The sequence below is a fragment of the Semicossyphus pulcher genome, unplaced genomic scaffold (genome assembly GCF_022749685.1).
Source record: "Semicossyphus pulcher isolate SPU_LCO1_2020_fin unplaced genomic scaffold, fSemPul1.0.p SCAF_1, whole genome shotgun sequence".
NCBI lineage: Eukaryota > Metazoa > Chordata > Actinopteri > Labriformes > Labridae > Semicossyphus > Semicossyphus pulcher.
Window position 1 is genome coordinate 17,998,959 of NW_027211603.1, and position 20,447 is coordinate 18,019,405.

A 20,447-nucleotide genomic window follows, 5' to 3' on the forward strand; every position below is an offset into this window, starting at 1 on the left:
CAGGTCCTCATCCGTCTTTTTCTACCGCAGTTTCCATCTAAATATCTTCGTCTTAAATGGCCTTTTTTTCTTCCAGTGGAAAGCAGTTATACCTCGCAGAAACAATGTTGTCCTGAGTGAAATGGTTGAAAACATCAGCTCTTAAGTGTTGTAGCTGATTGTCAGATGAGGATAGAGCTGCAGGGCGACATTTAGCAGGAGTGGAAAAGACCTCAATTCCTTTACGGAGGTGGGAGTGTGTGTGTGCGCATACGTTTGAAACAGTTGAGCTGTTTTCAATGTGAGCTGACATTAGACCCTAGGTGTGTGTACATCTGTGCCTTAATGCACGTGTACAACACTTAAACCCCTTTCCCACCAAAATTAGTGCCTTTTTCAGACCTGGGAAGATCCGCTCATAGATGCCGATTGTCTCTTTTCCCATTGCCAGTGGAGTATACTCGTTTCTCTTTTCTGCTGCGCCACCGTCTGACGTCACAAACGCGCCGTGTCGAGGCGATAATTACCCGGGTCTACTGCAGACTCATGTTACCCGGGTCTGAATGCTGATTGTAACCTTTCCCATTAAGCAAAAAGCTGTGTGTTAGCAGGTTTTTTGTCCAGTGGGAAAGGGGCTTTAGTGTTTTTAGTTTTTCCATCTTGGAACAAATCTATGCCCTCTGAGGTTGATTGGTCCTGACTTGTGTTTGTTAGGTAGTTGTAGTTGTATCTGAAGGTGTTGCAGTGTCCATGCAAACATTTCTAGTCATTCTACCCTTCATTTCTCAGAGGAGTAGAGACAGGTAGAGATAAATCGTCATTGAATTTTCAGGAAGTAAGTGTGCTTTGTTTGAGAATTTCTTCAGCATTTGCCCTTGAGTTCTGGAGGTTGTTATAAATCATCAATAAAATGTGATGTCGAGAGCATTTCAAGGTTATATTCCAACAAAACATTACACATAAATGTCCCCGTCAGATGGTGATTTTCTACATTACTCATTTATTCTTTTGACAACGTCCAGACGTTTGCGAGCCTTGCTACAGTTTTCACACGCCTGTACTTAAAGCAAAGGCAGCAATTAGCAGCAGCAGAGAGAGAAAGTGTTTTTTTTCCGCTTGTCAGAAAGTTTAAAAAAGTGGCACTGTTACATAAAATGTGTTGTGGCTGCATAACAGTCTGTTGATGCTGCTTCTTTTGGACATATTGAGGTCTGTCTCCTACAGAGGGTTGCACAATGTAGTCCCTCGCAGACTGATGACTGTAGGAAGACACTGTTTCTCTTTGATTGTAATTTCACTGACACTGAATCCTGACTTATCTCTGTTTGAAAAAGTGCTTTGTTGTTGCTCTGGAACTATCATTAACAACAATAAGTTATCTGTGGGATATCATGTCAAAGAGAATACTGAAGGATGCATCACCAACAGCTTCTGTTTGATTTCAATTGGAATTATTTAGTATGAAAACATTGTCTGAATCCCCCTCAGTGCTTTTGTTTTAGGTACGTCTTACCGTTATTTAGAGTTGCTTAATGGATCCTGCTGCAGCTCCCCACCCATGTCTTTGATCAGTGTCCCGCCTCCCAGGCTCTTATCTTAGTGGACACAGTAGACCCACTACCTGCTCTTATTCTTCTCTTTCACACGGGAGGGACCATCAGCTCAGCTAATACCTTTTAGATGTCAGCGTTTTATCCCCTTTATATCCTGCATTTTCTCTTTGCTCTCGTCGTTAAATGGTTTTCACGCTCGTGGTGGCGGTCCCGCCTCTGAGCTGAATATCACTGTAAAGAGTGTCTTCCCTCTCGGTTATTGCTTCCCTATTGTCCCCTGGCTTTGTGTGCAGGGGGCTTTTTGTGTCAGCCTGCCTGGAATCGGCCTGTTTACAGTGATTAAATGGGAGCAGAGGAGGTTGGAGGACTGAACCGTGACTCTCTTAGAGTGATGGAAAGTTACAGGACACACTGCAGCACTTTAGTTCTACTTCAGCCTGAGCGGGGACAAAAAGCATCCCAGTTTTTTCTGTCCGTTTTTCCATTTTCCCAATAAATCTTCATGTTTTAATCAATAATTACATTCTGTTTTATTATCACGACAATCTGCGTGCAGTGATTATTTCATCTACAACTCTCAGTCTAAGTGCATTTCCTCTGTAGTGAAATCATTAATTAGTTGGGAGCATATGGAGCTGTAAAAAAGGATGTTTTATGAGTCGGCTGCTGAACACAGTATTTACCTCTGAATGTTGATATGTTTCTTTGTTGCTTTGTCAGAGGACTTCAGGAGAATATGGATCATATATGGGCTTTCCCACAGGGGAGCACGTTAGTCGATGTGGTGGCACCCAGAGTTCGAGACAGTTATTGGGACTGAAAATGGAAATGGGCTTTTCTATTTAGCGAGCACACCTTTCACTGGCTGGCGCAGCTCATTAGCCTCACTTGGCAGCACAAAATGTAAGAAAAATGATTTGCAGCGGCTATGATGGCGGAGGGATTCATTATACCTGCGTACCCTGAGTAGAAGCTGGCTGTGGAGAAAAAGGCAGTCCAACTTTTAAGGATCTTACTCAGAGCTTGGCTGAACTTGGGTCGAATGAAATGATGCTTATTTTGAAATGCTGCTTTTGGTCAGTCGATGCTGAGGAATGATTCTTGTCTTGAACATCAGAAATGTTCACATGGTGGTCTAACGAAGAAGAATAAAGATAGCAGCACCAGAGTGATTTCATACTCCATTGAAGCTGTTATCGCACCAGGAGGTTATTATCAGATTACAGAGGAGGAGAGAGATTTTAAATGTCCTTGTGTGATAGCTGATCGTATCTCTTTGTCTTTTTCAGGCATTTGGTGATTATTATCACTTCCGGCATCGCACAGTGGTGAAGAGATCGCTGTCGGATCACAGAGGAACACAAGTCCGTCTGGAGAAAGATCCCAAGGTAAGACGTTTATGCACTGTGTGTTCGTGGGTGTTAGTGATCATTGCAGTGAGATGTGGGGAGAAGGTGAGAGCAGCTGTGTCCCAATCCACGGGCTGCAGGCGATTGCGTCACAGAAGCGTGTCGAAGGCTATCCCAAATCGAAGGCTCCTTCAGATGCGGCTGACAAATGCGTCCTCCGTTTCCCAGGCCATGAAAGGATCCATTGGGTGCATCCTTTGTGTGCCAATTCAAACAAAATGGCGAACTCTGACGCGGCTGAGGAATAAACGTTCAAACAAAAGGTTTTGCTATCAACTCAGTCGAATAGCTGGTGTTACAGATGTTTAAAAAAACTAAAGGGCCCTTGAAACAAATTATCTTTAAAGTAAAAGGTTAAGTTACTTGATGTTAGTTATGCTAGCTAGTTAGCCCGCTACCTACCTGTCGCTAGGCGACAGGAGCTGCATTTGGTGACGCAAGGATAAGGGCAGGAACAGCTGGTGACGCAATGCTCCGTAGACCAGACCGACTCCTTTCAGTTCGGCCTTAGCGGTCTACACAGGCTACGAATGGAGCATCCTCTGTAGGCTGCCTCCTTCGAAGACTGCAGCCCGTGGATTGGGACACAGCTAGTGAGTGTGTTTGTGTGTGTACTTGTAGGGTCATCCCTTAGTGATGTTTTAGGTGTCACCATTAGGGTTGTATTTTCATCATGTGACCTCATGATAAGAGGTAGATATGAAAAAAGAAACCTTTTATTTGATTGATTTAAGGTTAGTTGTTCAGTCAGTCAGCTCTCTCTATGATCAGTTACTGCGTGCAGTACAGAGGCCCAGCAGAAACAAAGAGGAACACAGAAAGATAACAGTGACAGAACAATGAAGCAAACTCTCCGCCCTCATTTGTCACCGTCTTTTAATGGCTGCCTCAGCGCTCACACCGCTGCTTTCTTTTCACCTGAGCGCTCAAAGGTGGGTTGTTGCCTCCCTGCGATTCTCCTCAGATACATACTGTACACTCCTTCATGGATCTCTGTGAAACCACCTCCTCCTCCATGACGGATCTCGTTTAAAAAAAACACATTCCTGTATTTTCTCGCTTCTTCATGGGAGAGTTGGAGGTTAGTTTGGAAATGAATCTGTGTCCTACCTCCCGCTGGGAAGGACACCGGGAAGAGTGTGAAATTAACATTCACGGCTGAGGGAATACAAAGGAGTTGGAGGAGGACTTTTTAAAGACTGGCTGAATATAGAAAGGTAATAATTGTCTTTTTGTGGGTTCATAAATGCTGCTGGTGTTGGAACGGAGTGAATAACATTAAATGTGTTTCTAATATCCTGTCCCTCTCATGAATGTAAATGAAAATTAAGAACACATCTTAATATAACGCAGAACAGGTTTACATCGCTACAACCTCAATAATAATTGAGGTGTAGTTAACTTAATACCTCTCTGACAGTGTCCATCAAAACTGACCATTATCTATGTTAATGTAGAATTAATTACATTAGATTGTACACGTGAACCAAATCACGTGGCCTTCAAGTATGTGAGTATATTTCTAAGGCCTGATGACCTTTGCTTTTGTGTCTTCTTATTAATTAACTATATATAACAATCACTAGCTGACACTATTAATGCATTCAAAGCAGCGGTGTTTACAGTATTAAGCCAAAACACTTTTGCAGAAGCGGTGGTTTCACTGGCTGACGACAGCGTGCGTCAGTGGAACATGTAAGTGTTTCAGTTTGGTGCTTGTGACTACTGCCATACCTACAGCACAATGGGTTACAATGAACAATGACTCTGAAATAGCTCAGGCTTTATATAGCAAGTTGTGATCAATGACTCCTGTACTCGTCTCAGGCTCCTCTGCTCTTAAGATAGAAGACCAGCACTTCAGCATTTTGAGAAACTTCTCTGCCTTTCCAAAAGACTTTCTCTTATTTTCTCTCTTGCTGGAAATATTAAGACTTTAAGATGTAATTTGTGCACGGTAAATACAGCATTTGAATATATTCTGTATAAATTAAGGAGAAGAAGAAGAGGAAAAAGCAGAAGGTTATTAATCTCCGAAGGGAAATTCAATGTTTTCATTGCCTACAAACATAAGCCCTAATACACACATGCACAAACAGGACCCTGTGGACATGCATTAATGGAGAGATGTCAGAGTGAGGGGGCTGCACATGGACATGCGCCTTGCTCAAGGACACCTTGACAGTGCCTAGAAAAGGAACTGGGAGCTACCAGCCCCAAATCCATACTTGGTCCATATTAATAACGCTACTCTATAAATCTATACAGCAGGGTAATGCGCCCTGCCACACTGCAAAAATGGTTCAGGAATAGTTTTGAGGAACACGACAACAAGTTCAGTGTGATGACTTGGCCTCCAAATTCCCCAGATCTCAATCCAAGCGAGCGTCTGTGGGATGTGCTGGACAAACAAGTCCGACCCATGGAGGCCCCACCTCGCAACTTACAGCACTTAAAGGATCTGCTGCTCATGTCTTGGTGCCTCAGCACACCTTCAGAGGTCTAGTGGAGTCCATGCCTCGATGGTTCAGGGCTGTTTTGGATGGTAAAGAGGGGGACCTACACAAGATCGGTGGTCATAATGTTCTGGCTGATCATCGTTTAATCTATACAAGCTTGTTTCTGTTGCACTGAAAATCACATGGACTCATCTAATAATGTTAAATGTTGTCTGTAGAAGTGCAAAAACAGAAGCATATTATACATCTTCTCCTGCCTTGAAAGAGTGATTGAAACCCACCTGCGGGTTTCACTGGCCCCGCCGTCATGCTGTGCAGCCACACAGCACAAGTGCAACAACTTCTGCTGCTGTTTGTTTGCGTCCGTGTCAGAAATGCTCCACCTCTTCTTTGGGATTTCCTTTAACGCTGCGGCTCCATTTCCTGTTGTTGAATTCCTTTTTTCCCCACAGCAGCTAAGTGAAGGCGGAAACTCTTAGTACAGATCAGCTTGTCAGTAGCTACGTGAGTTTACAAGATGTATTTATGTGTATATGTAAGCAAATGCTGCAACAGCTTGCAATCTTTCCTAAATCCCTTGCATTTTTTATTATCTAAAGATCTTCTTGTATCTTATTGGTGTGTTTTCTTCTGTAGCTGAGCTGCATGTATAAGTTTGATCAAAGCTTTTAAAGCTGCAAATCAACACAGTTTTTCTGAAAAGAAAATCGCCAAAATGTTCCTAATGGGAGTCATTTTCACTCGAGATAGAGAGAGAGGGAGAGAGACTGTCCCCGCAGCTTTGAAACAGGTCGAGATGGAGCCGTCACAAAGGGCCGGTAAACTCTCTTTGAAGAGTGTCTAATTACGGACAAAAGCACCTGGACCTCTGCCAGGTCTCATAGATTGTTAACAGAGGCCTGTTAATAGGGTCTGCTGACTACTGAAAGCTTGGGTCTATCTGCTACCTCCACGCCTTCTACTGTCTGCTGTTGATTTGTTAGGCAGTTTGCTTCACCCAGTGTTTATGTTTGCTTTGTTGAAAGAAACATTGAACTTAACCATCATTTGTTTGCTTGTGGTTAAGGCTCATAATTGCTGGTTTCATCGCTCTGAGAGAATAGTAGCAGCTGTTACATGAAAAAGCTTTAGCATAAATCTGGACGACAGATCTCTACTGTAATTGGTGTTATGTTCCCTGATGGTAATGATGCTTCATTTGAGGTTTCCGTGTAGCCTCGGAGGGAGGATGCCGTGTTTGTATAATGAAGAAGGACAATTCAGTGGGTGGGCAAAATGAGTCGTGTGGGGAATCATTTTTCTCTCTTGTCAGAAAGGAGCCTCCACCTAAACACAAACCGAGCGGTCTGTTTGTGAATATTAGTGCTGCACTGGATCCGGTCAGAAGCACAAGATGGGCTCGCTCTCCCGTTTTCAAAGCTCATTTATAATGAAAATGCTGTTTGTCAACTTCTGGGCTCTGTGTTCTGTCACAGACTATTAAAGAATTTCAAAAGACTCTTCACATAAAAATTGCACAATAGAAAATGGAAAAGTTTGTTGTTACACGCCTGCCAGAAGTAAGAAATCTGTTCAGAATGAATTATGAGTCTGGAGCTGAGAAGCAACACTCGCATTGTTGCTGTTTACTCTGAAAATGAAGCGGGAAGAGAACGTTTTGTTGAAATGAGGCGCTGATCTAGAGTTCAGTTTATTATTCAAATCACCATTGTACATTGTGCAGAACAGTCACAGGCATATTTAAATTAGAACCAACAATGTAAAGGTGCTCGAGGGAGATATGCTCCTGTAAGAGAAATTATATATTTCTCCCTGCAAAGGAAACAATAACAGTAATTACTGTACTAGTACACAGCTTCCACTGAGTTCTTCTTCCTCTTGCTGATTGATTTAGTGTCCTCATCATCATCAAATAGTTTCTAAAGACACCCAAGTCATTAATACAAACCATTATTTCCTGATGACTACGACTAAAGCAGAATCTTGTCTTCGCCGTCTTTCGATTGACACTTCCAGGAACAGTGTGTGACATTAAGATGACGGGCTGCACAAATAAGCAGGAAATATCTGTCGCTGTCTGCGGCTAGAAAGAGCAGAAATGAAGCTACTGTACTGAAGGTAATCTGCATGTTAGCTGGAAGCACACGAGCTATGATTGAGCAGTCACGTCACTATCTTGTGTTAAGGTGGGTGTTAAAGCCTGGCCATGTTTCCTGACCTTGAAGGGGAATTCCGGTGTTTTAATCCAGGGCTTTACTTTAACATATTTAGGGGTAGAAATGTGCAAAAAGGGCATCACTTCAGCCAGCAGCGGCGGAATGGGCGGGCAATGGCTGCAATGTAATTTTAGAGGATAAAGTTAGCCGCTAAAAGAGAAAACTTTTTCCAATGACAGACTCTGATCACAGACTCTGATCACTGTTCTAAAAGATTCAAAGCATGGCTAACTCTGCCCCACATTTCTGACTCGCGATACTAGAACACACACACACACACACACACACACTTGAAACGGACTCTCATCCAGCCCCTCAAGTCATTCCAAATCAGACTCTATGCGTTACATTAACGCACACTGGACTCTCATATTGTCCGTACCCTGCACGTTTTTTAATTTGATACTGTAAGCTTTTTGCACTCACCAATATCCTGCACATCTGTACAGTGTTTAATTACACCTGTTGTACATATTTTGTAATTATATGTCTCGTTTTTCTATATTTCTATTCTTATTGCCTTTTTTATTACTTATTACTACTTCTATTTCTCTGTTTATTTTTCTACACCAAAATCACCAAAACAAATTTCTTGTATGTGTAAACCTACTTGGAAATAAACTCTGATTCCGATTTGATTCAACAACTCTCACTTCAAGATTTCATAGCAACATTTCTATATCTGGTTAAACAAGAAGGGCCTTACTTTTCCTTTCCATAAAGTTATGAGACACTTAAAAAACAGTCTGAGCCTGTCAGTGATAAATGATTTTAGTGGACTTGCCCTAAAGGATTATGTTGCAGCCATTGCTGCCTGATTTGCAGCTGCTGGCTGAGGCAGTCATGTTGAGAAATTTTGTAACTTTTTGTCCCTTTTTTTATGTATGGGCGCTGGTTTAGCTCATTTGGTGGAGCAGGCGCTCCATCTACAAAGGCTACAGTCCTCGACGCAGCAGCCGCAGGTTCGGCTCCCGCTCTCAGCCCTTTTGCTGCATGTCATCCCCCACTCTCTTCACCCCGTACTTCCTGTCTCTCTTCGTCTGTCCAATCTAATAAAGGCAAAAACCTCCAAAAATAATGTTATATTTTAAAGTGTTCCCCTTTTTAATGGACAAATGAAAAGATTTTCCTGTGTAAGATCAACGAATCTTAAATATTACTTATCAACACTTTATATAAAGATTACAATGACATCTTTGTGGCTTTCTGTAACTGTTTCTATGACCCAGTCAGACTTGTTTTCAGGGTTCATGTCACAACAACAAGATCTTACCTCAGAGGCTGAAGTGTGAAAAGAAGCTGTCGCATTGTCAGGAAAGGCATGCACAAGCCTACAAAGCATACATACCATGGTTTTATGTATAGGGTATGATACCCAGGGAAATAAGAAATCACACCACGCTCTGCAGTGATTATGAGATCATTTAAGATGCAGGTTGGATTCAGTGCAATCTGGTGCAGTGAACAGCCTGGTGCCATGTACATTATATCATAGATAGCTTCCTGTGTTGCCCCCAGATGACAAATAATTCATGCACACTGCGTCTTCTCTTTCTTCTTAAGATGTTAGAGTCAGCATGGAAACGGAGACGTATGTGTGAAAAGAAGTGTCAAACAGGATTTCACGATAAAAACCACATACACATCGTTGTGACGCAAGAGCAAATAGCTTGTTTCTATCAGACTGAACATCACATTGACTCGTCGAACAAAGTTGATTTTGGTCTGTATAAAAAACGTGCTGTCTGAGAGTGTTTGTTCTCTCAGACAGCAGAGATACTTTCCAGTCAATACTGCCATTTTCTTTAATACAGAAAGTCAATATTAAAGTCTGTCTCAATACTGTCTGTCTCAAAACCCACACAGTAATTAGCTGGAGTAATCTTTCCTTCTAAAAGCGATACACATAAGCAGCTTCACTGTATAATGGAGGCATTGGTTCATCATGTACCACCTTGATTTATCTTTTATCTCTGTCTGCGGGAGAATTCAGCAGAACGCAGCAGGAAACAAGCATTTATATATTCTTTCTTTATATTCGCAGCACATACAGTAATGAGACTGTCGGATTCCCAGTGGTCTCAAAGTTGTTGGCTACTTTCTTCAGTTGTCTCCCTTTTCACTACAAACGCAGACTGCTTCCTCTCTCAACTCGCAACTTTTAGACAGAAAAATGTTTGCTGACACCTCCATCTGTTTGTCAGCGGTAGTTCTTTGCCTTGATGTGTCAGAGACCCATAATTTTTTCCCTCTGTAAGTGGAAATTCTCAGTGTGAAAAGCTGTCAAGCGGTTTTGTGCGTAAACTACCACAGCTGAACCTCGCACGGCCGACATCGCCCTCCCAGTAAGACTCGTGCTGGTAACATCTCCCCCATTTAAACTCACCAGTTAAGGGAGCAACACAGACACGAACGCTCTCTGCTCTTTGAAGAGAAATTATTCCATTATAGCGTTTTATTATTATGCCAGAGTTGAATTGGCATCGCTTCAGCGTTGCAGCTAATGTGACCTTCATTACTTCTTTCCTCGTCTCCTCTTGTGTCTCTAGTGAACTGCAGCGGCAGAGAGAGAGAGAGAGGTGCTCTGTGATTCGGTTGTCCTTCACATCAGGTGCTCCGTCCTTGCGGCAGGCAGCTCTCTGTCTTCCTTCTCTGACATATTTAGTTTCTTTTCTACTCCAACCGTCCGTTTTGTGCTGTAAAGCGAGCACGATTCTGCAGAGGGAGTGAGATGCAGGCGTGTTTTCACTGTATGCATTCTGCTTCTGTCGACACTTTCTGCAGGAGACTGCAGACTGGGTTGCTGCTGTTGTGAGGCTTGTACCTGAGTGTGTGTGTGTACATCATTAATGTGCATACATGTTTAGACTCTCTCCATAAGCATATAAGGATCGGTGCATCCTATTATACAGCAGTCCAGATATTTTAATTATTCCCGGCCTGCTGTGGAGTTTATCAGTGAGCCTCATTAGTGCCGAGTCCTCCGTACCCCGCTGCCTCTAATCTCGCTGTGTCTGCCGTCATCCTGCTGAGAATACGGATCTCAATTGATTCTTTTGACATGGTGACCCTCTTGTCCAGCACTTAATTATTTCTTGTTCAGTTTTTTTCCGCTGGGATAATTTTCATTGCTGATTATCTCCTCACATTTTTGATTAAATTGCTCATTTTCATCATTGTATTGCTGTGTGTTTTTGCCCTTCTTGTTCAGGTGACCTGGGCAGAGCAACAGGTGTCAAAACGGAGGAAAAAGAGGGATGTGTATGAGGAACCTTTGGATCCCAAGTTCAGAGACCAGTGGTACCTGGTGAGTATGAACAGGAACCTCATATGTGTGTGTGTGTGTCAGACATAAATCCATATTGCATACTGGTTGAGCTTTTTATCCACCAAAAGTCAATGAAAGTAATTGCAATTGCGGCTGTGTTGTTTACTCTCCTGTCAAAGACGAGCCTGTATGCATCCAGTGATATACCGTCTTGTGTGAAAGGCTGACAAGTGTCTTGTTTGCAAAAGAAGCAACACAGGTCTGAGTAGCTTCACCAATATGATTCAGCTGTAACAATAGCAGACAGACAGACACACAGAGTGTGTCTTTGATTCTGAATTGCATCCCTTTTCAGATTGATGGACAGCTTAAATCTGCAGACAGAAACACAGAGAAAGCGGAGAAAGAGCCAGGTGATTCACCTTGAAGCACTCTTGTTTTCAGTTGATTGATTTTTCACGTTCGACTACGAGAATGCGACTGATACATCGGCCTGTTAGAAGCAGCTGTAACAACCCCTGAGATTTTTCTCTTCAGCTTCACTCTTCCTTCAATTACTGCGAGGATGCTTCGGGCGGGAGGAGATTCGCGCTGATGCAAAACAGACTTGCATCACCAGTAGTTCAGAATGTCTGTACTTTGACGGAGGCACTCTGACTTCCCTTGTTGGAGTAGTTAGCGGCACCTTGAAAGGCAAACGAGCAGATAAAAGCCCGCTGCCTGGTGTTATCAATGTGAGTGGATGTAATAGATTCTGACTTCAGACAGAAGAATGAAAGCGGTTCACTGACACCGTAGTAAAACCTGTCCGTGATGGATATGAGGGAGTTTTGTGGACAGCTTTTTTTAGCATCTTTTACGACTGCTAGTGCAGCTAACGATTCTTTGAAATTTAATTATAGATTTATCTGCTACTTATTCTATCAATTCATTCTTTAGTCTCTAAATGTCCCCCCAAAAAAACAGACAGGCACAATTCCCCTCAGTCCAAAATTTTGTTTTTCAAATCTGTAGCTCTACAGATAAATCGTCTATTCTGAGAAAAGCTGCTGATTCACTTCCTTTAATCTACTTATAGGTAACATGACTAATCATTGCAGCTCTAGTATGTCAGATAAATAAATGTCACGCGTGTTTTATAATAAGAAACCGTTCACACGGCACCACAGAAGGCATCATGTTCATAAACAGTAAAGCAATAATTTGACGGAGTGGAAAGCTTAGAAATAAAGATCTGTTTCTATTTGTGAGTGTGTCGGCAGCTCATGAGGTCGTGAGCTCATTAAACAACAAAAGACACGAAAACTGGAGCAACACCTTTGCTGTTCTCAGATCTGCTCCTCTGGTGGGATCATCTGAGCTGCGAGCGGAATATAAATGTCACCGTTTCAACAAAAAAAAGCTGTGCAGCATGTAAGGTTACCGTCAGGCTGATGTAACCTGTTTTGATTTGATGTTTCGGACAAGTTGAAATTCTTGTTAGTGGTGATAGATGCAGAATAAAGAGGAATTCCAGTTTATCAGGGTTCCCTCTTTGTGTACCAGGATCAATCACGCCAAATTCAGTAAAAATCCATTCAATCTATCTTAAGACAATTAACTCTGAAGTTGTGTAGTTGCCTAACGTCCCTGATGCACACACATCAAGTCAGAAATTGATGAAACACACGATTCCATTGAACTCTACGTTCGGCCTTCATACGTGCTTTCATTCATAGTTCCAGTCATTCAAAATCTATTTTACGAGCCTCTAACTTGCCTTTGCGTTTGAGTTGTTTGTGATTTATAAGAAAAATGTGGCTGTGTTCAGAAGATGGAGCAAAGGTTGCAGAAGTGTGCCTCTCTCTCTCTCCTGGCAGAAAATAAGTCGGAGCCTCATTAAAATCAAACCTGGCTGAGTGGAGAGTGTGGGTGGGTCTGTGCGCAGGGTGTCCTTGGTGGACAGATGCTAATGGTCAGCTTCTGCTGTTACAATGAATATTTTAGTGTTTTTCTGATGTTTATCTAAATGATGAGACAGATTTCTTTCGGCTGATAAATCACAAGCGAGCTTTAGAGCAGAGATCTAAAGCAGTACATCAAGCTCTCAGTGTGCGGCAGGAGTCCGGACAGAAAGGAAGAAAAGGAAAGGGACTTAGCTGATGAGAAATATTCAAAATGAAACCTTGCACATGCCTCTCAGATTAATTATACACTCAGCTCGTCAGCAGCGAGAGGCCTTTACAGTCTGAATCAGCATTGCAGATCACAACTTTCAGCTTTAATGGATTTTCCTCTTGATGGTTTAAGTGTGAACAACGTTACAAACCTCCTCCTGTGTGATCGACTGCACTTTGAAGGCTCTGAAATATAAGAGGAACCTGTGGTGGAGGCAGACACATTATATGTAACTAATGATAGAAAGAGGAGCTTTGAACGAGATAAAAAGCAGACGGGGCTTCTGACCAAAGGTCAAGTTGAATGTCAGACGCGTATCAAAAAGCATATCGAATCATGACTGGGAGCTGGTGCTCTGCTTCATATTAATAAAAAATGCTATAAATGCAAGCATGCACCGACGCTTTCAAATAGAGGTACTCTTTTAACCTTGTAATACCTTTCCCCCGTCATTGAGAAACTTTTCACTAAGGAAGAACGACTGAAATTCAATAAGCAGCACCCTTTTCCCAGGTGCTTCAGTCAGACGCTGACTCCTCATCTAAATGTCGTAAATGATTGCCTTTTTTTTTTAAAGTAAGCCCTTCAGGACTTAGTTAAAAGCACACTCAGGTGTCTCTCAGTGAAATTAGATTCCATCTAAGGTGTTTGCCTTTTCCATCCTCAGTACAACAGCAACCGCCGCGACCTGAATGCCAAAGCTGCGTGGCAGTTGGGCTACACAGGTAAAGGCGTGGTGGTGTCCATCCTGGATGATGGAATAGAGAAGGACCATCCTGACCTGAGCCAGAACTACGTGAGTATGACTCCCAAATGAGCTGAAACGTTAACTTTTTCATGGAGTAGCCGTGTTAGAGCCGCAGCAAACAGAATGAAGATAAGAACAGAATAAACAGAGCAGATTTTGAATTATAGATGGTGTTTTCCTTCAGCCTAAACCGAGCGGCTGATGGGTTTTAAGAATCATTTCCAGACAGACAAATTGGAAAGTTTAATATTTTGCAGATGTTTGAATATTTAGAAACGGAGAAAAAGCTGTTTGACTCCAGCAGCTTATCTTTCTTTTCTTAGGACCCCGACGCCAGCTACGATGTGAACGACGGCGACCTCGATCCCCAGCCTCGATACACGCAGCTTAATGACAACAGGTAGAAATCTCCTCTCTTCCCTTTGTCCTCCGGCCTGACCTGTAACCGCTCCACTTGTGTTTTCTAAATGCCGCCTGCGTGAGGGGGGGGGGACATGTCAGGAAGAAATTACACGTGTTCATTAATTTGTCCCCCTCACTGTCCGATAGCTGACAGCTGACGTGGAAGCAGGCCTGTGGCTGTTTATCACCCACTGCTGAGTCAAAGGGGCGACATTTATGGGAAGCAAACTAATTAAAGGCCATCGCCTGTGGGGTTCGATTTGTCCGAGACGTTTTAGTTTTCCTCCACTTCAGGCTTGTTTCTACCCTTAAATGCACAATTACGTCTTAATATAAATCCAGTCCCCAAATTAGAGTTTGTGGATTTGTTTTAACCTCTTAAGTCACACGGGCGTCACCAGGGCATTTCTACGGCCCGGTAAGTAGAGTAAATCTACGCTAGGATTAAGGTAGCGTGTGAAGAATACGGCCTTATTGCAGTGGCCTCTGCTGATGGCATTAGGAGTTGTTTATCACCACAGTGAAGCTTTGCAGAGAGTTGATTGAATTAAGTTCATCAGCGTTAATGAAACAACAAATCTCTTGGCTCTCGTCTTCCTTCATTACAACCACCTGCCTCCTTTTGACTTTAATTTCTGATTGGCTCTAATCCGCTGTTTGTGGGCCACCGGCCTGCCTGAGAGGCTTTTTTTATTCCGAGGCTAACCATGATGACGGGTGATCGGCACAGAAGATTATAGATTGGCATGGATGGAAATCAAACGTCCCCAACTGGGACAGGGGCCTGGAGCGGGCACCGTGAACGTGGCGGCCCGAGGGAGACGGTCCGAGCTGCTGAATGACCCTCACATACTGTTACTCTGCCAGTTCTGTCTCCCCCCTTTAAGGCTTTGTGGGACATATCAAAGACGGAAGCTGGTATTAGTTGGTGTGTAATTGTTTTCATACTCAGAATAGAGATTACTACTTCAGAGAAAAACCACACACACAGATACACACACACATAGTTATCAGTAAAAATTTCCCCGAAACATGGAAATGCTTCAAATAATATGCCGTCGCTTTCGACTTCAGCCCAAATTTAGTGTTTTGAGGATTGTGTGCCAATGCCTGTAACTGTTTTCACCACCGCCATCAACAAAACCCTAAATGGGGAATTTCTCGTGGAAGAATGTGGGAGAACATCCCTGTGGTGCAGCTCCATGGATCCTCAATCTATGCCAAGGCACGCTTAAGCTCTTCTGGGGGCTCACAGTGGCCCAGAGCCCAGCCAAGACACTTACTATTGATGTTTCCTCATTCTGGCTGCTCCTCTCTCCAACCCTCGCTCACCTCGGCCCTTATCTCTTGCCACCCAGCTCTCTGTGTCTTCCTTGTGGCAGGATGAATTGAAAGGGAGCATGTTTTATGTGTGTGTGTGTGTGTGTATGTGTGTGTGTTGCGCTTGCTTTACAGTGGGTTGGTGCAGATGCATGTGTAAACAACCTGTGGGCGAGCATGAAAATGCGTGAGGTTGTGTAAGACTGTAAGTGTCTGTTCCCTGCAGAAAGCCCAACTCTGTTCACCTCCATAAAGCCGTCTTTCTTTCCCAGCATACAGGAAGCAGTGAGGATGGATCTGCAGCAATATAACCATTCACCCACATGTTTATCTAAGACGGCATGCGATCTAGGTGTTTCTCTTTCCAGTGTTTTCTTTGACTCCTATCAGGACGGTTTCCAAATGTGCATTTAGTGGATTAAACATTTGAGTCCTTAAAACATTGGCGTTAAAAAAAGACTCGACTTATTTCCTCTTAAATTTAGAACAAGGCTTGTTCTCAACATAATTGAAACTATGTCATCATTGCTGTGTTCCACATGCGCAACAAACATGCAGAATTTTACTTTACAAAACGTGGGAGTTTAGTTCAGACTGACTGCGCAAGGATACTATACGTTTGGCCCACAGCGACAGATCAAGGGATCTATTTAACCGACCTGCAAACAGCAGACTGATTAACTTTCACCAGACCCTCTATTAATCTCTCTCTAGACACTTTCTACATATTCCTCTCTTTACCATGCTCTATAAATATGCCCAGACCTTTTGTCCTGCAGGCCAGCTCATTAGTAAACTGGCAGAACCATTACCAGACTTAAGAACGAGCAGAGCAAAACAGTTGTTCAGATTTACCTTTGAGGTTCAGTGCAGCCGAGAGTCTAATGAACAGCAAGCGCCGCCATCCACGGCCTCTGGAGCCTCAATGATTTTTTTAGAAAGTAATTAAGCTAATGCAAGAGAGAAAGCAAAAGACTGAAAGATGTTGTGTATCCGGCTCTGAAAAGGGCAAAGAAGTGGGACTTTGAAGATAAAAAAAGATCAATGCAATGATGGACACCGGCTTGAACTGGTAATCTGGCATTTCAGGCAAATGTCAAATGGGCCCGATCCAACTATTGGGGCTCGAGGCCACAACGAGCTACGTGTGAAAAATCGCTCAACGCTCGACCTTCTGGCTGCCATCTGATTAGGGTTTACATGGTACCCAAATTTACAATAGGCTTCCTATTCCACATCAGCTACAGTCTTACAACAATAAAGTTTGTAGGAGCCAACTTTTCGATATTACCCGTGTAACCAGCGTTAAGTGATAAAGGACTGCAGGCCAAGACTTCCTTGTCTGTGTGCTGCAGTTTACAGTCCGCAACATGAGAAGCGAGAATGACGCTGAGATACGACGTCAAAGAACAGATTGTTCGCTGCACCACATGCAGATTTCTGTTTTTAGTTGAAAGCTAAATCGTCAGATGACTGCCGGCTGTGGCTCAGTGGAGTCAGTCAGGGGTTCGATCCCTGACCTCTACAGTCACATGTCGAAGTGTCCTTGGGCATGACACTCCAAATTGCTTGTATGAATGTGCATAGATCCTAATTGATTCAGCATTCTTATGCAGAATCTGTAAAAAGAGATGAGCTATTCTGTAATGCAGAAGTAGTGGTACCAGCCTCTGTCTCCTCCCCCCACCCCTTCAAGTGGATCTGTCGTTAAAGCAAAAAGAAGGAGTGGAAAAGGTCAGAGTGAAAAAGGAAATAAATCTCAAAGCTGAAGTTGCAAGAGAATTTTAAGATACACATTTGATATTTAAGAAAATAACGTTATAGTCAAAGAAGCGGGCTGCTGCCACAGTGACAACCTTAACTGTCTGCTGGCAGCTAATAAAAAGGAGGAAGAAGATGGTCCGGACGAAAATGGCCAGGGATAAAAATTGTTCCCAGTCCCGGTACGACCCTGGATGGACAAGTAGATATTTCACTATGTAGTTTTCTGTTTTTTTCTGTTTTTAGTTTTGGCTACTTGTCTTTTTTGTCATCTTGTTGTCAAGTTAAAAAATGTATAGTATCACAAACTGCAGGAGCCAAATAAACAACGTGTCAAGTCCTATCCATCACATGTGGTTCCTCAGAGGATGATCGAGGTTTTATGAAAACCTGCAGGATCAGTGGCATCTTTTTATAATGAGCCAAAAAGCTGCTTTTCAAAAAGACACTTTCTTTTTCTTAAGACACACCTGTCCTGAACACTCCTCCAGCCTGTCCAAAGCACAGTTAGGACACATCTGTATGACAATAGCTCGTTTCTCTACAAGTCTCCAGAGAGACCGTTTAGGCTTTGCACAGTGATAATGGCTCTTCCAGCTGTGGGTATGAATACAGATCATGTTCCTGGCCTCGGGCCTGCAGCCAACTGTAACCCGAGTTAGTGTCTGTGAGTAGAATCTGCCACGGGGATTGTCGTCGCTGTAATCGGAACAAGGCTTTACTGTAATTCCCCTTTGTTCACTATAATCTCCTATCATCACCATTACGTAGGATGCGGGAATCCTGAGTTGCTGAACACTGTGTATCTGATACAAAGGTTGTTTTTTACACGATTCTCCTGTTTCCATGACGTGGGTGACCTTTGCTATCAAGATTTTATTATAGGAGGATAAGTGAAGGTGTGAAAGAAGTTGTTCTTGATGAAAACGGTTGCTGTAAGAAGTCCAGGTCTGAACCACTTTATCTTTAATAACACAATTTGCATCACACTGGTAACATGGCAGGCGCCCAATCTAATTGGCTGTTAGTTATTTTGGTCTGCTGAAACTCCTCCAGTATTCAAAGTGATGTGAATAAAAGCTCTTCAACATTATTTTTTTATTTGTGCTCAAATAAATATTACATTTGCCAAAAATGATAACTGGACTGTAGAGCTTTTCTAGTCTTGCGACCACTCAAAGCGTTTCACACTTCATGTCACATTCACCCTTTCACTCACACACTGATAGCAGTGGTTGCTATGTAAAGTGCCCAACTGTTAATCAGTACTTATCACATTCACACACCAATGGCTATGCCACAAGGGGCAATTTGGGGTTCAGTGTCTTGCCCGAGGACTCTTCGACATGTGACTGTAGCAGTCAAACTGCCAAATTTCCGATTTAGAGACAGCTGACTCCCCCACTGAGCCACAGCTGGCCCGGCAAAACAAAATTGCTATACTACATTAAAGAGGGTGTATTTTGTAGTTTCACATTTAAAGACACACAATGTTACAACGTTGGATGTCCGTACTAAACATGGGTGAAGTTTCAGATCTGTAAGTAAAAGTATGGTGGAGAAATCCTGATAAAAAAACATCTGCAGGCTGCTGTGAACGCTTGCTTTCAGACAGACTTCTCCAGACGCTTCACTTTGTGATCTAACAAAGTGGGACACTCTATATTTGGGCGTCTGCCCAAGACACAGCAGAATTTCCTGCCCCTGACACAGTTTCAGGACACGCCCACCCGGCAACTCAGTCTGCCTCGGAAATGTTTTCACTCCACCACTCTGCTCAACGGCTCTACTTGTCAAGTTGGTTGAGAATATCTTGGAGAAAGTGTTTGTTTGGCTGTGATGGAAAGGCCTCAGTGTTAAATTTTCCAAAGGACGAGAGCCCCAGACATTCATTTCAAATCGAGAAAGTGTAGTTTACTCTTTGCCGACAACTCTGTAACACGGCCACACGGTAGGAGGCGTGCCTCAAACGCTGAGTTCTGCCCCCTGGTAGGCGTCGGAGCACTGGCCAATCAGAAAAAAGCATGCTTAATACCCCCCTTTTAACAAAATGTATTTGTTACAAAACTTTATGTTCAGTATGTTTGCTTTGTGTGAGATCAAAATCAAGTAAAATCTTTTCCTCTGTGAATCCTACAACATCACTTGTTGTATAACCGACTGTCATATCTGAGTACTTCACTGAGTCATAATGGCATGCTTGAGTTTGTTGTTGAACAGTCAATGAAAATGTTTCACTGTAGAGTCAGAATGGTGAATAGTTCCTGAATGAGTCTTTTCAGAAATGGGGGCAGTTGAGAGTTAAGACTGCTCCGTGATAAGTGAGAGAATGAGGCCTGAGAGTCTGCCAGAGTGTCAGCCAATCATCTATCACACATATTCCAGCGGTGATAATTAATCTTTGCTTCTTGTTAACAGCTGATTGAACAATGGCGTGCTTGTAGTGACAGACAGCTCTTTGTTCCTGCACACAATGTCCGGGACTATTTTCACTGCAGCACTTCATGCGATGATCTGCAGCGCTCTGCTGTCACCCCTCTCCAGCCTCCTCTCAAACACGCCGAGCCTGGAGGATGGATCCAGGTTTGGTTTCATGTGATGTCAGTCTCATCAGCACGTTGGATCAGCAGAGACGTGTGTGCTCACAGAGAAACTGAGGACATGCAGTGATGCCTTGCACTTATTGTCAGAGGACTGGTAGCTCCCTCAGGCTTCTCTTTGTGACTGCTCATCCCGCTGACATATGAACTCACACAGTACAGGCTTCTAATTAGCTGTGATATAATTCTGCGTTTGGGAATTTGGGCCATAAACTATTTAAATCTTTACCATGGGTGTCATTTGTAATATAATTTAACATTTACAGGTCTAATGAAGCATTATAATGGCTTTGGGAATGTGTGTGTGTTCATAATGTCACTGTGATGGATCACGTTTTAGAAAGGTCAGAGCAGGTTCAAGACTTTTATTTTTTTATACAAATGTTTTAGATGGTCATTACACTCTATACTGTCCTGCTGCGGGGCTGCCTTTGTCTGCCTCTTCTCGTGCACTCGCGTCACAATTATTCTGTTATCTTGTGTGGGAGCATGTCTCGAAATATCACATTTAATTGAACAGGATAAGGATTAGTCAGTTAATCAATTTGCTAATATTCATGATTAAGCAGCAACCA

At 42.9% G+C, this 20,447-nt stretch overlaps 1 protein-coding gene across 2 annotated transcripts in view; it reads left to right on the forward strand.

The window, feature by feature from the left end:
* furina (furin (paired basic amino acid cleaving enzyme) a) overlaps nucleotides 1–20,447 on the forward strand; it is an 85,628-nt gene that overhangs the window by 38,548 nt on the left and 26,633 nt on the right. For both annotated transcript variants that reach the window (XM_069683456.1, XM_069683531.1), the window contains exons 3-6: nucleotides 2,822–2,920; nucleotides 10,828–10,923; nucleotides 13,709–13,837; nucleotides 14,113–14,189. In XM_069683456.1, the coding sequence (XP_069539557.1) occupies nucleotides 2,822–2,920; nucleotides 10,828–10,923; nucleotides 13,709–13,837; nucleotides 14,113–14,189 (401 nt within the window). The remainder of the gene's footprint in view (nucleotides 1–2,821; nucleotides 2,921–10,827; nucleotides 10,924–13,708; nucleotides 13,838–14,112; nucleotides 14,190–20,447) is intronic.